We start from the raw sequence: 16535 nt of genomic DNA on the forward strand, positions 1-16535 counted from the left end.
TTTCCCTTTAATTATTTATACAGACCATTTTAAAATTAATTATATATTATTTTAAATAATCTTTTAAATAAACAAAAAATATTTTTGTTCTATTTTTTCCATTTGTTTGAGAAACAAAAGCGGTTACTCTATTTTTTCATTTCTAATACATTTATTCTCGGGGGAGTTTTCCCGGGGGTGATGATGGACCAGCTGTCCTCCCCCATTTTTAGTTTCACTCAAGCTGAGGGAGGGCAGATTGTCCATCACCTGGGAATATTATATTCCCCGCGGACCAAAAAACAACATGGAAAATAAAAAGATAAAAGTTACGGTGCAGGGCCTAAATAACCCAGTACCTACGGCAAGTGTCGATCCACTCGCGAGTCACGTGTCGTCGTCATCCTGCAATCGTGAGCAAAATGCTACTACGGAGTTGGGTACCTTGTCGTCCGTGACGGATAATGCGTCAAGTGCACAGCATGCCATTGGCAAAAATATAGGCGTGAAAGAGAAGGATGCACTCGGAGAAAGCTCTAAGCTACCTCAGCCTTTAAACATAAGTGAGGGTTCCAACTCTGAATCCTCAGATGATAATAACAATACCATTGTAGCAAATCCCAAGAAGGATGAAGTAAAGCAAATGGTAAAACAGGTGAGTGATAGCAGAGCTAAACTACCTATTACTAAGAAAAGACTATCTGGAGCACAGAGGAGGAAATTGAAAAATATGCTTCAGGATATCATAGTTAGTCAATTTCACGACACTCCTAAGGAAAAATCGGACTCTCTCACAAGATCTGAGGCAAAGAGGATCAGGTTTCCTGAGGAGTTGACAACTGAGAATAAACCTAAGAAGAAAAAGTGCTCCCCGTCTTCTAACACACAGTCGAAGCCAAGCCAAACTTCACTCAAAGGAACCTCAAGTCAGAACCCCGCGAGTAAGGTTGACAACGCCAAGTCAGATATTTCTTACTTACGACGGTATCCAAAGCATCATTAGCAAGTACTGGTAATGTTGTGCAGCCAAATCCTAAAATCGAGAAAAATGGGAAGGTGTCGATTAAACAGTCTCATATTCCAATGCCAGATAAGAATACCGAAGTGCTATCAATAGTACCCACTGCATCAATGACCACTTCAGTCTACCCGGAGGAGTCAAGTCAAACGAACGATGAGGTGAAAACCAACTCGCTGGGAGACATTTTAATGGATGACCATGATTGAAGTTATCCAAATAAACCTCCATCGGAGCGAGACGGCTACCAACCAAATACATATAGCTTTAATCCAGGAACCTTGGACGATTCGCAACAAGGCTTCTGGATTAAATCATGTAAATCATAATGTAGCTTGGGGTAGTACAAACACCAATCGCAGGGAACAAGCCCTTATGGATTTCCTTAATACTAAAGACTTGATCACATTGAACTTAGGTAATAACGCTACCTTTGCCAATAGAATCAGAGAAGAAATATTATATATAACTACATATATGTTCAGAAGAGCTTATAAACGAAATTCAGGATTGAAGGGTTTCGGACGAGCACTCCTTTTCTGACCATCGGTACATAAGATTCCAAATACTAAGACCACCACCAAAGCCGATAAAGTTTCGGAATAAGTCTAAAACTAATTGGACAATGTTCGGGATCTTACTAAATAACCATTTATGTCAGGACATTTTTCAATGTCGAAATGAAGAGGATATAGACGCCAAAGTAGAAACGTTCATAAATGCCTTGGATGAGTCGTTCGAGTACAGCAGCCCTCTGCGAGAGCGGAGATCTGCCCAGGAGAAAGCCTTGGTAAGACCCTTCGCGAACTATTTAACCGGGCAAGGTGTAAAAAGACCGCAGTATACTGGGATGAGTATCGTAATAAACTTGGTGAATATAACAAAATCGTTCGAGAAGCCAAACGAGACTCCTGGAAACTTTTCTGTGAACAGATAGACAGCGTAAATGACGTATCGAAGATAAAAAATTCCTATCCAAAACTCACGTTCAATCGGCATATATGATCGATGACACGGGCAGAAGGCTGGACGATCTGGAGGAGACAATGAAACTCCTAATAAACTCTCATTTCCCACCCGATATATCTAATAACATAAATGAACCAATATTTTAGGAAGGGGAGGCTAATACGGAAATAGTTATTATATTTGATAGCAAACTGTATACACTGGCGGTATGCATTGACATCGAAGGCGCCTTCAATAACGTGCACACTGATACTCTTATCCAATCTTTAGACCAGTTTTATGTTGACCGCGTGCTCCGTAACTGGATCAACCACATGCTAAGGTACAGATGGATAAGCTGCGAGGAAAACGGTATTTCGCGGTATACCACAGGGTGGCATTTTGTCACCTTTACTCTGGGTTACCACGATTAATAGCCTCCTAAGGACTCTAAACGAGAAAGGGCTTAGACCTGTCTGCTATGCAGACGATACTTTTAAAGGGAAAGGATCCAAATAAATTGTGTAGATGAGCTGAGGATGCTCTGAAGACGGCCTTGAGCTGGGCTCAACCGAGAGGCCTCAATGTTAACCCGGCAAAACGGAAATCTGTCTTTTCACAAGAAAGACAAAAATGTTTACGTATAGTGAACCTTGGTTTCTGGGCAAGAAGATACCAGTAACAGACAAAGTTAAGTACTTAGGTGTAATCCTCGCCCTCAATCAACAAGGCTACTACAAGTACTACTTCAACCAAGGCTCTGGAAGCGTTGCTAGATATTCCACCCATTGAAACATATATAAGATATAAGGCAGCGCTTACAGCCGAACGACTCTTTACTTTAGGCGAACTGGCAAAAAGCGGTTATAGGACACGTCATAAATGTATACTGGGCACATTGGAAGGTTATACACAATCATCGGACGTGCCTGATTGTATACCAGACACAGAATATGTCGGAAACTTTGAAAAGCTGATCCCAGATAGAATGTCTTGGTCAAGCGGAACATTAGTGCAAATACTAGAAGGAATCCGTTGTTACACGGGTGGCTCTAAATTGGGGGACAAAGTGGGGCTGGGGTTCTATATTGAAGACCCAGAAACAGAAATATACCACCGTTTACGAAATCATAACTCAAGCTTCCAGGCAGAAGCAATTACGGAATGCGTAAATTGGATTAGAATAAATATGGCGTAACAGCGCTTAATATATTTACCGACAGCCAGAAGGCAATTAGGGCAATATCAGGCGATAGAACTAAATCTAAGACCGTATTGGATTGTAAGAAAACTTTAACTGAATACTCTCCCAGAGGTAAGGTCTACATCATATGGGTACCAGCCCACTCGGGAGTAGTCTGTAACGAAAGGGCAAATGTAATAGCTTTAAAGGGAAGGGAGCTCGTAGCAGTTAACCTGACAAACGCAAAACCATTCGACGCAAAAAAAGCTGAACTAAAAATATGGGTGAGAGAATCCCATAAGGCCTCTTGGAATAATGAAACAGTGGGTTGAACCACGAAGATCCTATGGGGTGAACATGATGAGAGCAAGACGAAAAATTTCCTTAAAATGAGCAAGTCTGAAGATAGTATGATGGTACGTATTCTGAGTGGACACACAGAATTAAGAGTACATGCATAATCAGACGAATGTAGAGCATGTGGAGAGGACAGTGAAACTCTGGAGCACTTTCTTTGACACTGCTAGGCATTCGACGAAGTTAGATCCAAGTATCTTGGAAGTGATGTTATTCCGGATAAAACATTATTGACTAACACTGATTGGAAGATTCTTAGGAATTACGTTCAGGAAACTGAGTTTCTGAACACTGAAAAATAATTCATTTAGTAAACTTTTTTTCATGATAAGGAGCGCACAACAGGCCCGATAGCGGCCTAGGTGTATTTCTTCGCATTTAGTGTATTATACATCCTCCTATCAACCTTACCTAACATATTTATTATTCAACAAACAGCATTTCAAAATTTCACAATATTTCGTTTAGTGCAAACACAATTAACACAAATGCAGAATTAACAACTACAGTAGTGTTAGTTTGCCTTTCGCTGCTTTAAACACAAAGAAAGAAAAGTCATCTCTGATTTTTGACACAACAAATCAGAATTTCTTTTTTGCTTATTTTTAAAAACAGCTGCTACGTTCTTACATAGAAACTAACTACACATAAACAGTCAACGGAACGTCACAGAACGGAAACGTTACGGAACTTTCAAACTAACTGAGCCTATAGCACTTTCCAAAGTATATGTTTCATTCCATGAGCAAACAAAAAATATTAATTTGTAAACTTGTGTTACAAGAATTTATAATATATGGTCCGATATTTAAAATAACAGCAAAAAAATAAATTAACCCTGCCCCTAGTTCAGGTCGTGATTTTAATTGTGCTCCGATTTTGTTAAAATTTAATTGGTGAAATCATTAATAAAACTGAGTTCCTGATAACCAGTCTAAGAGCTAAGTATTCCTCGGAATATTCTATACAAGTGTATGTAATCAAGTTGTGTTGTATTAATTCTAAATAAAGCCTTATTTTTATTTGTTTTATATTTTGTTTGTTTTCTTCACGGTATTGCTATTCTGTTCTAATTGCATTATTTAGAACAAATCCTAGGTTGTTGTCCTTACTAATTACCTGCAATATCCGTCTTGTCTATACCCGAGCAAAATTACGTAATCAATGTCCAGCATACCCGGGTATGTCATACAGTTTATATTTCATCTTTTTATACATTTTAGTGTATAATTTAGATACATTAATTAAAACTAATTTAATAAATGCCAGTACAAATAAATTAAATAGTTTTTGATCATACCATTAAATTTTAGTAATATTTTAGTTTTGTTTCTCATTGTTTTCCTTTTAACAAAAATACCATATGCAAAAAGAAATTCCTTATATAACGTATAATGTATATCATGCAGAATTTGACTTTGGTAAATTGTGATTTGAAGAAGCTATTACTCTTAGACGGGGGAAACATAATTGAACAAAATTTGTTTTCTATATTATTAACCTGAGGTATATAAAATCGATTAGCATTAAATAATTGTTTTGTTTTCGTTAGTAGGCACTTTATTTGCAAAAAAGATTATTAAGTGATGGTCAAAAATTAAAATTTTAAAATTGAAAACTACAATATTTTCGTTTATATAAGAATAAAATTATTATAATAAGCATAATTTTACTTTACTAAGTCATGTACAATGAAAAAATTTTAATACATTAAAATCGGCCCAATTTGTAAATGTTGTAGGATCCAAAGATATTTCACATTCAAATTTATGAAACAATGACACATTTCTTATGTATTTTATTAACAAAATTTGTTGTTTAGTTCAATTTTTTTCATCAGATACAAAAATATATATAATTCAAATAATAAAACTGAAAATTTATAATGTAAACTTAATTTTGCCCGACAACTGAGATATAGTTTTTTGCATACCCGGCTATGTGGGATATTGATGTACGAGGTAAGAGTAGAAATCGGTCATAAATCGGTTTATAAAAAATATATATTTAACTAATTTTTGGAAAATTGATAGAAAGCATTACTCTGTAGAATACCCCCATTCCAAGTCGATATATAGATCTCGAGATATATCACTTCAAAATATCCCTTATTGACATAAGGGATATTGCAGGTAATTTCTATGTGTGTGCATCAAATAATATTAGATATGGACTGTATAAGTAGAAATTGTAATATTTCTGGTGATGAACGTATGGTGTTCTGTTGGCTGTGCTTGGGAAACTACCATTTAAAATGTAGTGGACTTAAAGCTCGCAATGCAGATGCACTATCCGATATAACCAAGATATTCAATGGACTTGTCCAAGTTGTAGAATAATTGGCATTAAATTTTATAATTTCTTTCAAAAATTCCAAAGCAGAATTTGGTGAAATTAAGAATGATTTTTCATCTTTACAAGGAAAAATTTTCCAAATGTGGGTGAACTATTTTCTAAATTCACAAATTTAGACAATTTGGCTGTGTCTCCGAACCAAAACGCAAATGAACTACTAAGGCATCATCAACATCTCCTAAAGAATCAAATATTGCAGCTCCTAACCAGTTTGCAGTTAAGCAACCCATAAATCCTAATCCTACCAATCAGCTTGCCCTTATCTAACAAACGAATGAAAAAACTAATTTTGGTCTAACTCCAAATCCATTTAACGTTAATACATTTTCATCCTCGAATATCCTAACGTACGCGAACGTTGATTCTGATCAGACTTCAAATACGCCTCCTGCTGCTCGAATCCTTTAGTATCTCCTTCAATCATTGAATACACTCCTAATGAACAAATTTCTAATAACTATCCTCCTACCGGTCCAACTCCTCTAATATTACAACAAGCATAAGTGTTAACAACCAATCTTTAAAAACAATTGATACCGTTACTACGCCGAAGCCTCTAAAAACTATTCCTCCTAGGAAAACTATATTTGCTACCCGATTTGAGCAGGATACAACCGCTAATGATATTGACTTCTACATTAGAAATAATCTCGGAATGGAAATATATAATGATATTCAATTCTATAAGATTAATACCCGTGATTGATCATCATTTAAAATTATTGTGCCAGAGACTATTTTGATCGATTGGTACACTCAATTTTTGGCCCAAAAAATACAACAGTTCGGCAATTTATTTATCGGGAAGATAATAACGTTACCCTTCCTAAGGCTGCTTACTACCAAAAAACTGATTAAATTTGATTTTTCATTAGTTTCAATTGCTTATTAAAATGTTCGTGGCTTGAATACAAAATTGAAATCCTTTTTCCTACAAAGCTTTGACATTGTGCAAAACATCATAGTCCTTACAGAAACATGGCTCCGAGATAAACCTGAGAGGAAAATCCACAACTCCGAAATAATGTGCAGTAAATTTCAAATTTATAGACGTGATAGAGTAGGAAATGAAGGTGGCGGAATTTTGATTGCAGTTTCAACTCCTTCCAAAGAAATAATTCTTAATGAAGTCCATGATATCGAGTTCATTGCATCGTGTGTTAAAACTAAATATAGGACTATCTTTATCACATGTTCATACATTCCTCATGCATCAAGTATCGAAATATATGAACGACACTCTACAGCGATAAAGCTCGTAGTAAATTTATCCATCCCGATGCCATTATTATTCTCTTAAGAGACTTTAATATTCCTTACATAATTTGGTCTAAAACTCCGGATTCAAGTTTTTTAAGTGCATCAATAAACTCGGAATCAAATTTAGACCTTCTTAATTCCATTGCAGAATTGGCGCTTTTTTAAAATAAATAACATACCAAAACACTGGATTTAGTATTTGTTGTTCATCCAGATGAATTTAAAATACAACGCATAGATCCACTTTCGACTCCAGAAGGTGTTTATCACCCTACTCCTGAAATTAGTTCATTTATTAATATGCAATTACCGGAAAAACTAGTTCCGAAAGAAGAAAAAGTCTTTGACTTCAGTAAAGCTGATTTTCCCCAAGTTAAATCACCTACTCTCATCACAGAATTGGTTCGATTATCATTCTTACAAAGATTTAACAGTTTTACGACGTCCTATTTAAATGTTTTAAATTATCTATTGGAATAAAAAAACAAATAATCCCAAATGGTCCACCATGGAATACGAAGCAGCTCACTACTCTGAAAAACTTAAAATATAAACAATTATATTCATAAAGAAAAGACAAATTTCAAAAACATTCCGAAATCTTTTTATAAATTCGTTAATTTGAAGCGTCGGATATCTGTTACCCCGTTCTGTAATTCTCGTATCGAGAAAATCTGTCGAAAAAATTCATGATCATCTTGTGTAAAACAGGGTGAATGCAAGAAATTTAAACATTTCTTATTAAATTTTAATGAGTACAGTTTAAAAATAATCAGAGTCACACTGTTAAAAACTGGAAGACTATATATACAAAGACGGTATACAAAGTTGTGTTCTACTAAACTGTATATATCCTCTTATTTCACCATACCTTTTAATGCATCACTTTCCAACGGTTATTTTCCTGATTTCTGGAAAAAAATAATTTATTATTTCTTGAACAAAGGAAACTGATCCAACATTTCTAGTTATAGAGGTATTACCAAATTAAGCCCCAGTAGTTTGACAAAGAGTTAATGCATACGTAAAAAACAGTCATTTACACTTATGTTTAACCACATGCTTGACCCTAATTTGTATATATTGGTTTATTCGTCACCAATGACTTTTCGTAAACGAGAGCGAAGACAGTCGTCACTTTACTGTACCCTAAGTAAACGAGTGGCACTTTAAAATGTAGACATTTTACACATCAATTGGAGACACAATTGTTATTTTCCACCAAAGTCTATCCAGCTGGTTGTACCCTATTTGAATGTTTTTGGTCATTCATCACGAATGTACTCTTTGTAGTCGAGAGCGAAGACAGTCGCCACTTTACTGTACACCAAGTAAGCAAGAGAGTGACAGTCGTCACTTAACTGTCCCTCGAGTAAACGAGAGAGGGGACACTTGAAAAAACTTAAAAATTGAAGGTGAAGAGAAAGAGAATAAACATGATCAGTTTTGTCTGAATGCAAAGACAATGAACAGTTATACTTCTTCATCACTTTTAAGTTATTTTATTTTTATGTTAGTTAACTTTAATAAGTTGTTTAAGACAGTTCTCGCGAAAAATTTTATTATGTGAATTTTAAAATAAGAAACAGTTTTTCAATTTAATTAAAAAATAGTCAAATTTAAATAAGAAACATTTACAGATTGGAACAGTGAATTTATTTAAGATGAGTTAAAACAAAAAACTTTAGCAGTGATTACGGAAAAAAATCTTCCCTTAATATAAACAATTCTATTCTTTCAGAGTCATTTATGTGTATTAATGAATTCCAAAGTTTAAAAGTCCAATTTTACTGAAGATACAAATGAGCAGCAGTATTTGTTTAATCTATAAATAAAAGTATTTTTTAAGTGTTTTTTTTATTTTTCATAAGTTTTTAGAGTTATACATCGACGGACCGGTTATTTAACCCCACTGCAATACCTGTCCATTGGACAAGCTACTGGGGACACTTGACTTTCCCCTAGGACACGTCAATAGCTAGTGAAGTAACTAGTAAAAGAGTTAGTAATGTGACTGGCTCCCATGAACCCATTTGGAGATTGAGATTGACTACTTTTGACTAGCTCTTGATAGTCTTATTGTAGGCTATAGAGTATGATTGACTTCCTCGTAGGACAAGCCCATGTTAAAATGCTTAGTCACCTGTGTAGTCGAGAGGCTATGGGCCACCATAAGTGGTAGGTTAGGTGGTTAGTTCGGGACTGTCAAGCCGAACTGCAGGGATAGTACTAAACTTGGTGCAAATTTCATCAAAATCGATTTTTTGAGTTGGGTCACTTGACATGAAATTGCCATATGAAAAAAGCAGGGATCAGAAATATTCATGTACGAACACTTAAAATGATACATTCATAATAAATGGACATTTCTGTTTTTTATTTCCACATTCGGAATTTTTAATTTTTTTATTTTAAGCACACATAAATGAAAACGTTTTTGTTTTTTTATTAAAGTACATACACTTAGGTCTCATTTTATGCGATAAATGCGTTCCAAATTCAAATCGCATAAATTAAATTCACGTAAAACGATACTCTAACTTCATATAAAAACCAATGATTCGTTTCAAAATTATGAAAAACCTCATAAATTCAAATTTTAATTAAAAAATCAAAACAAAATCGCACAAGAAAAATCACAAAAATATATTTATTTCATTAACTTAAACAATAAAAACAAAACACGTTTAAAAAATAAACAAAGATATAATATTAATTCATTATTACTGAAAAAAACAGAAAATGGTTCAAAAATAAGCTGAAACGTTTTTTGTAAGAAAATCTGTTAATATGTATGATTAATCTGTATCACTGAATAATTCTCTGCATTATTTGGAATTGGTTCAACGTTACTTTCATCTCTAGATGATATAATCATATTGCCATCATATGGTAAAATATCATATTCATCACTAGAATTTACATATTTCGTGAATATGGGACGAGATCAAAGAATTTTTAAGAGTTTCAATTGTTTCTTTTCTTGAAAAATAGTTTGTCATCAAACTTTGAGATTTTGAATTTTTATGTTGCTCTTGATATCCAGAAAACAGATCAGTCAGTCCGCGTTGGATCTATATTAAGAATTTGATTTTGTATAACATTAGCTGTGCTGAGGATATGACCAATTTAAAAACGGTAAAAGAGCTAAAAACATTAGCAGTGCTGAGGATATGACCAATTTAAAACGGTAAAAGATCTAAAAAAAAACATCTAAAAATTAAAATCTAAAAATTCGATTCTAAAAAAATCGTTCATTTGAAAACCGCAAAAAAAATCCCCATTAAATGAGACCTTATTTGATTTTTATTTGATAATTATAGGAAAATTATATAAACTAAGGCAACAAACTTAAGAGTAATTAATAAAATTAGGAATAATTTTAGAAGTTAAGTTTTACGTAATAATTTAGAAATGCTTTAGAATACTTATGATTTTCCTAATTTTTTTAATCCCAAAATGGCGGAAAGGTTATGCAACACGAGTCTTTTAGGTCTGATACTTGTTTTACAGACCTCATGGTCTGGATTACGTACTGATCCAAGTTGTATAATGTCCAATTTTGTGAGATTTTATATACAATCCAAACTCGTTCAAACTCCTTCAGACGGTTTAAGAGGAGAATATTTGAAACTGCTGAACTTATGTCAAATTTTGGATAAAGTAACAAAACCAAATGGTTCCAATTCCTAGATCATATTATATCATAAGAATTACCCAACTTAAAATGTTAAATTAAAAATTTACTTTGGTTTCCTTTAGAATCACAAATTTAAAGTTTTTAATGAAATATTATTACACTTTTTAATGTTAGAAATTTTATGTATGTACAATGTACATATGAAGAGCTTATTGCAGTAACTCGATATGCCACCAACCATCACAATTCGATTTTATGTGCTTTTTGAGTTGCTATACGAAGAGAAACATTTTTTGCTCGAAATATCGGGAGATATAATTACCATGTTACTGCATAAAAATAATTTCATATATAATTATGTTGCTTACCAAGTTCTTGCTGATTGGAAAATGTTCGATTGCAAAACACAATAAATTTTGCTTATAAATTTACTTTCAGTTTGTGGAAAAATCTTATATAATGTTCAAACTATGTGGGTAATAAAAAGTCATATTTATCATACCAAATTAGCAGCATATCTTTGTAAAACATATCACAATCATCAGCATTTAAAAAAAGCTTAATATTATAACGCTTGTTACATAAAGTGCATATCGAAACCTCTTTTGAACAATGGACTTGAAATTTCTAAAATCCGTGTAAGACTTCTGACACAACATGCATCGAAATTGGTTCAGATGTTTAAATGATGATCAAGATGCAGAAAATCAACTATGTTGAATAAACGCAAGATTAAATTTTTATCTGAATATTAAGTACAAAACCCAAAACATTGTGTTTTGTCATTCTATTTAAAATAGAATCATACCACAGGACCTGCCTTTTACTGCAGAATAATTTAGCTAAGTATATTTAGCCAAATTTATTCTCATATAAAAAAGTAACTAAAAATGTAAATTTCATATTGAAAATAAAATTTATAAATTTTTTGTAGCAAGAACATGATAAGCCCCTTTGAAAATGTACTAGAACTTGTTTTTTGAAAATAGAAAAATGTTCAAATATTGTTAGGCAATAACTTGATAAGCCACAATTTTGTGCTAAAACAGTGGTTTCCACTTTATTTATGATATCCATCTATTGGCATAAGATAGTTATCGACCTCATATGATTATTAGGCGTACAAATTAAAAAAAAAAAAACAATTTTTAAACTTTAATGACGATTTACTCAAAATTTTATTTTTGTGGCATATCGAGTTACTGCAATAAGCCCTTCATATATTTATATTTTTAATTTTTTTTCTTCTGAGAATATCACTGCACTATTGTAGATCTTAACTTCAATTAAATGCGTAATATTAAAATTTAAAATAAAGCATAATAGGGTAAAAAAGGTAAGGGAATTGACATTCCTTTGTTTATGTTTAAGTACGTAATCTCTGAGAAAGAATGCATATATGCTATGTATACCTTCAGGGTTCAATTATATTATTCAATAATAAAAACCTGTTACAGCTTTCTTTTAAAATGTTAATTGATTTTTTATTTATAATTTCAGCTAGGAAATTGTAATAATACTGATTCTGAATCTCACGTATTGAATCAAGTTCCCAACAAACCATTACCATCGTTGCCGGAACCCACAATGCCTCCACCTCCACCACCTCATGATAGTAATCATGATAATTTAGATAAATTAAAAAGTTGTGTTTTAATTTCAAAACAAATAAAGCCGGAGCCCATTTATGAGGCAGTTTTAATTGGAAGAGGCATCCAAATTAATGATGAGAAGAAATCCCAGGAGCTTGATATATCCTTATCTGATGCAAGTGATCTAGTTCATCACAATAATTTATTAAATGAAACTAATTTATGTCCCTCTGTAGCTGTAAAAACAGCACCTACAGTTACAAATATAATTCAAAACGCAAAAGACTCGGAAATATATACAGAACGCGAACAGAGGCGAAAATACCGCGTGGAAAAGAAAATTATGGAAATGCATCAAAATACTGCAGATATACAAAAAGATTTATACAACAATGATGTTTATTACGATATAATGGAATTCGCCGAACATTATTTTAATGTTCATGATAGAACTCCAGAAGGAACCATAATTGCAACTTTAACCAGAAAGAATAAAAAAAATGTTGATCAGATCCCAAAATACGAAATGATAACATTTTTTAAGGGAGATAGAATATCCTCATCCCATATACATATGTATGATCCTGAAAATGTAGTTTTTGCTTGCAATATATTTCGTGTAAGTATTTCACTAATTCAAAAAGTTTACCATTTTAATTTTATTACAACGACCAAACTAGAGTACTCAAAAAACCGGATTGTTTCAAAAACCAGTATTTGAATAATTCGAAAATTGAATTTTCTATAAACCCTTTTTCGAGTACGGTTTTAAGTGTAAAAACCGGTTAACCGTTTTTTTTGTTTATGGTAATTTTCTATGGAAAAATGATATATAAATTTTCTTAACAAAGAAATATGTATGTATATGAAGTGTATTCTAACTAATTATTTTAAAAAATTTTAATGAATACCCAGCAAGAATTTACTCCATGGAAGTACTGAAAAGGACCTGTAGAAGTGATGATTTTAACACATTCTTGTTATAGGAGGGATGTTCTTTTTTTTTTTGACTCCAAATTCACTACTTCTGAAGACATTGTCAAGAAGTAATTTTTATGCTCTTTTTTGGAAGTTGTTCGGAAGTGAAATTGTAATATTATAGAATACAACTAATTTGACTTAAATAATATAAAACTTTACTACAAAAGCTGAAAAATAACATTAAAATATGTCTTCAGCATTGAAAAAATAGAACTATTTTCGTTTCTTCGGAAGTCTTTAAACATCACTTCCTCGGAAGGTAAAAAAAATCGACACACATAAGTTTTATGTGAGTCAAAATCTCTCTACCAAATTTTATATGGATCGGTCAATAATTGACCCTACACCACCCCCCCTTATAAAAATACGAGTATATCAATGAAATTATGCGGATCGGTCCATAATTGATCCGACTTTAACGCTAATTACTGTCTTAAAAATACGAGTATAGCGATGAAATTAGACACACTTTATCTACACTCTATCAAATTTTATGTGGATCAGTCCATAAATGACCCAATCCCCCTTTTAAGGTCCCCTTCAGAAAAAGTTTCATATCAGCCAACACCTCTTTACAGCCTTTTATAAGAATCGGCTCTTAATTGACCCTACCCCCATATATGGTCCACTTCAGAACGCTCTTTACTGACTTATAAATACGAGTAAAGCGATAAAAATCGATAAACATCAGTTTTATATGAGCCAAAATTTCTGTACCAAATGTACTGATGATCGGTCCGTAATTGACCCTACCCCTACCATATAAGGGTCCTTTTAGAAAATTACTTAAACGATAATTGATGGCTTAAAAATACGAGTTATGGAATATAGTTATGAAATTCGACATAATAAACTTTTATACGAACGTTAAACTTTCTACCGAATTTCATGCATAAAAATACGAGTACAGCGATGATATTCAAGGTAAGCAAATTTAATATGAACCATAATCAGTCTACAAAATGTTATGAGGATCGGTCGATAAATGACCCTACCCCTCATATAAGGTCCTCTTCAGAAAATTTCATGAGGACTATTCAGAAAATTACAAGTAGGCGATGAAAATCGACATAAAAAGTTTATACATAGAAAGATAATTCTTCATTCCGAATTTAATGAGGATTATTCTATAATTGACCCTATATTAGAGGTGCTTTTTAAAATACTAGTTTTCCTTATTTAAAAATACGAGTATAACGATGGAATTTGACATTTTGACATGTACAACAAATTCTATGTACAACATTTTATTTGTAAATTACTCTTACGCTTACAGTATAGAAATTAAAAAATATACTTTGTTACTTCAAATTAATACTTTGTTACTTCAAAAGAGCTCAGTCCATAAATGAGTTAATCCATATTCCAAATATCACCCTTGTAACGACGTGTTTTTACCACCTTATGCCGGGGTAGAGCTCGCGGCTCCCAGGGTTCGTTACAAAAATTTATTTTTAAGCCAGGAGATTAAAAATACAGTTTCCTTTTCTTATAACGTTATAAATCGTACTTTATTTAGTTTATACACTAACACAACACTTTATAAAGACGTTAGCCACCGTGACGGAGAATAGAGCGGCCCGTAGTACACTGTTACGTAGGGGCACGGCGATGACGGGGAAAGGCGTCCCGTATATACACTAGCGGGGGTAGAGGCACGGCGATGACGGTGAAAGGCTTCTTTTGAAGTAACAAGTATATACTCTCTACACGTCTTAAGCCGCAGGGATTCTCTCCGTTGACCGCGGCACCACCACGGGCGTCAACAAGAGGGATGTGCCGGAATGGGAAGATGATTGAGTAAGCTGGACACGGGTATAACCACAGAATCCCACCAATACTCAATTACCACAGTTTTATTAGGTGACCGAGGTATAACCCCTTCTCCAACTAATAGAAACCTTTAGTAACTCTTTACCAGATAAAAAGGTAAACTAAGAGAGTGGGTATAACCTCTATTCTCTGAGTTTGAGATGTTATTTATTTGCCAGAGGTATAACCCCTACACATCTAAATAAGACCTCTTCGCCGGCTGCTGGCTGACTCCCGTTTATTAGCAAATGCCCGTCTTTTATAGCAGATCAACCACGCATACATACACAATAACTAATAACACAGCGGTGTAACTGTCCCATGGTTGCAAACTTAGTGTACTGATATTCGTTTTGTTTTCTCTACTTACTACTAGGTGGCGTTACTTAAACTAACTACAAATAACGTTTTTAAACGAATTTGAATAATAACAAATATAAAAAAAACGTTTCGACAAATTTTAATAATAAAAAAATAAAATTTTTAATACAGTTATTAATGTGAGGCAAAAACGAGTTACTATGACTTTTGCTCGTCACATCGCCTCTCTTCTCAAAAAAAAAATAAAGCAAATGGCCCATTACAGTATGTCAACGATATATTTGCCTGCGCGTTGGTACTTCTGTTCCTTCTCTTGCACATAACAGAAACCCTTCCTTTTCGGTGGCTTGGGTGGATCGTAACGCTCATCCTCAGAATCTATCGACGGCGGTGACCTTGGTGGCAGTGGTGACGGAGGAGATGGAGGATACTTTTCAATTGTCTGATCGAAACGACCAAAAAACGTGCGTCGCAGTTCCTCCCCCCTTCCGCTTTCGAATCCCATTGACTGGAGGTAATCGTCGTATTCTGACAGGGTTGGGCTATCTGACAGGTTGGGCTCACTCCTTACGACCGTTGTTTTGTCGTTTGCTAGTGGATGGAATATCGTCATCTTCTAAGAAAATGGTGCGTCTTCTTTTACCTTGTTCCCGTTCCCAGGATTTGCGAAACTTCTTGCGGGTTTCTTCGAACTTGTCCGACATGATTATATTTTTTCTTTTTATTTCAGTAGTAGGACTAGATTTGAATCAAATAGATAAGAGAGAAAGAAAAACTATTAATTGGTTAAATCAGTAGGTATTACAGTAAGTAATTAACATATAAGTTCAACTTGTATAATGTTTTAATTCGCTAACGTGTGTCCTACGGGGTTCCCTATCTTTACAATGATTAATGAGGTATGGACCTCCAAACTTCGGGGCCAACTTGGCTGCGAAATTTTCACACGCTTTAGACAAGGGTAGTTGTCGCACCAAAACGAGATCCCCAACCTTAGGTCTCCAAGACCGACGTCGTAGGTTGTAAAGACGCTGCTGATCTAAGGACGCAGACATGAGGTTTCGCCTCACTATTTTGAAGATTTCTTTC

At 33.8% G+C, this 16535-nt stretch overlaps 1 protein-coding gene across 1 annotated transcript in view; it reads left to right on the forward strand.

The window, feature by feature from the left end:
* LOC119599837 (myosin-I heavy chain) overlaps positions 1 to 16535 on the forward strand; it is a 779075-nt gene that overhangs the window by 252211 nt on the left and 510329 nt on the right. Inside the window, exon 5 of the mRNA XM_037949747.1 lies at positions 12241 to 12951. Within this exon, the coding sequence (XP_037805675.1) occupies positions 12241 to 12951 (711 nt within the window). The remainder of the gene's footprint in view (positions 1 to 12240; positions 12952 to 16535) is intronic.

The sequence above is a fragment of the Lucilia sericata genome, unplaced genomic scaffold, assembly GCF_015586225.1.
Source record: "Lucilia sericata isolate MDLA Ls3-8-SP2 unplaced genomic scaffold, ASM1558622v1 Contig000090F_arrow, whole genome shotgun sequence".
In the NCBI taxonomy this organism is placed as follows: Eukaryota; Metazoa; Arthropoda; class Insecta; order Diptera; family Calliphoridae; genus Lucilia; species Lucilia sericata.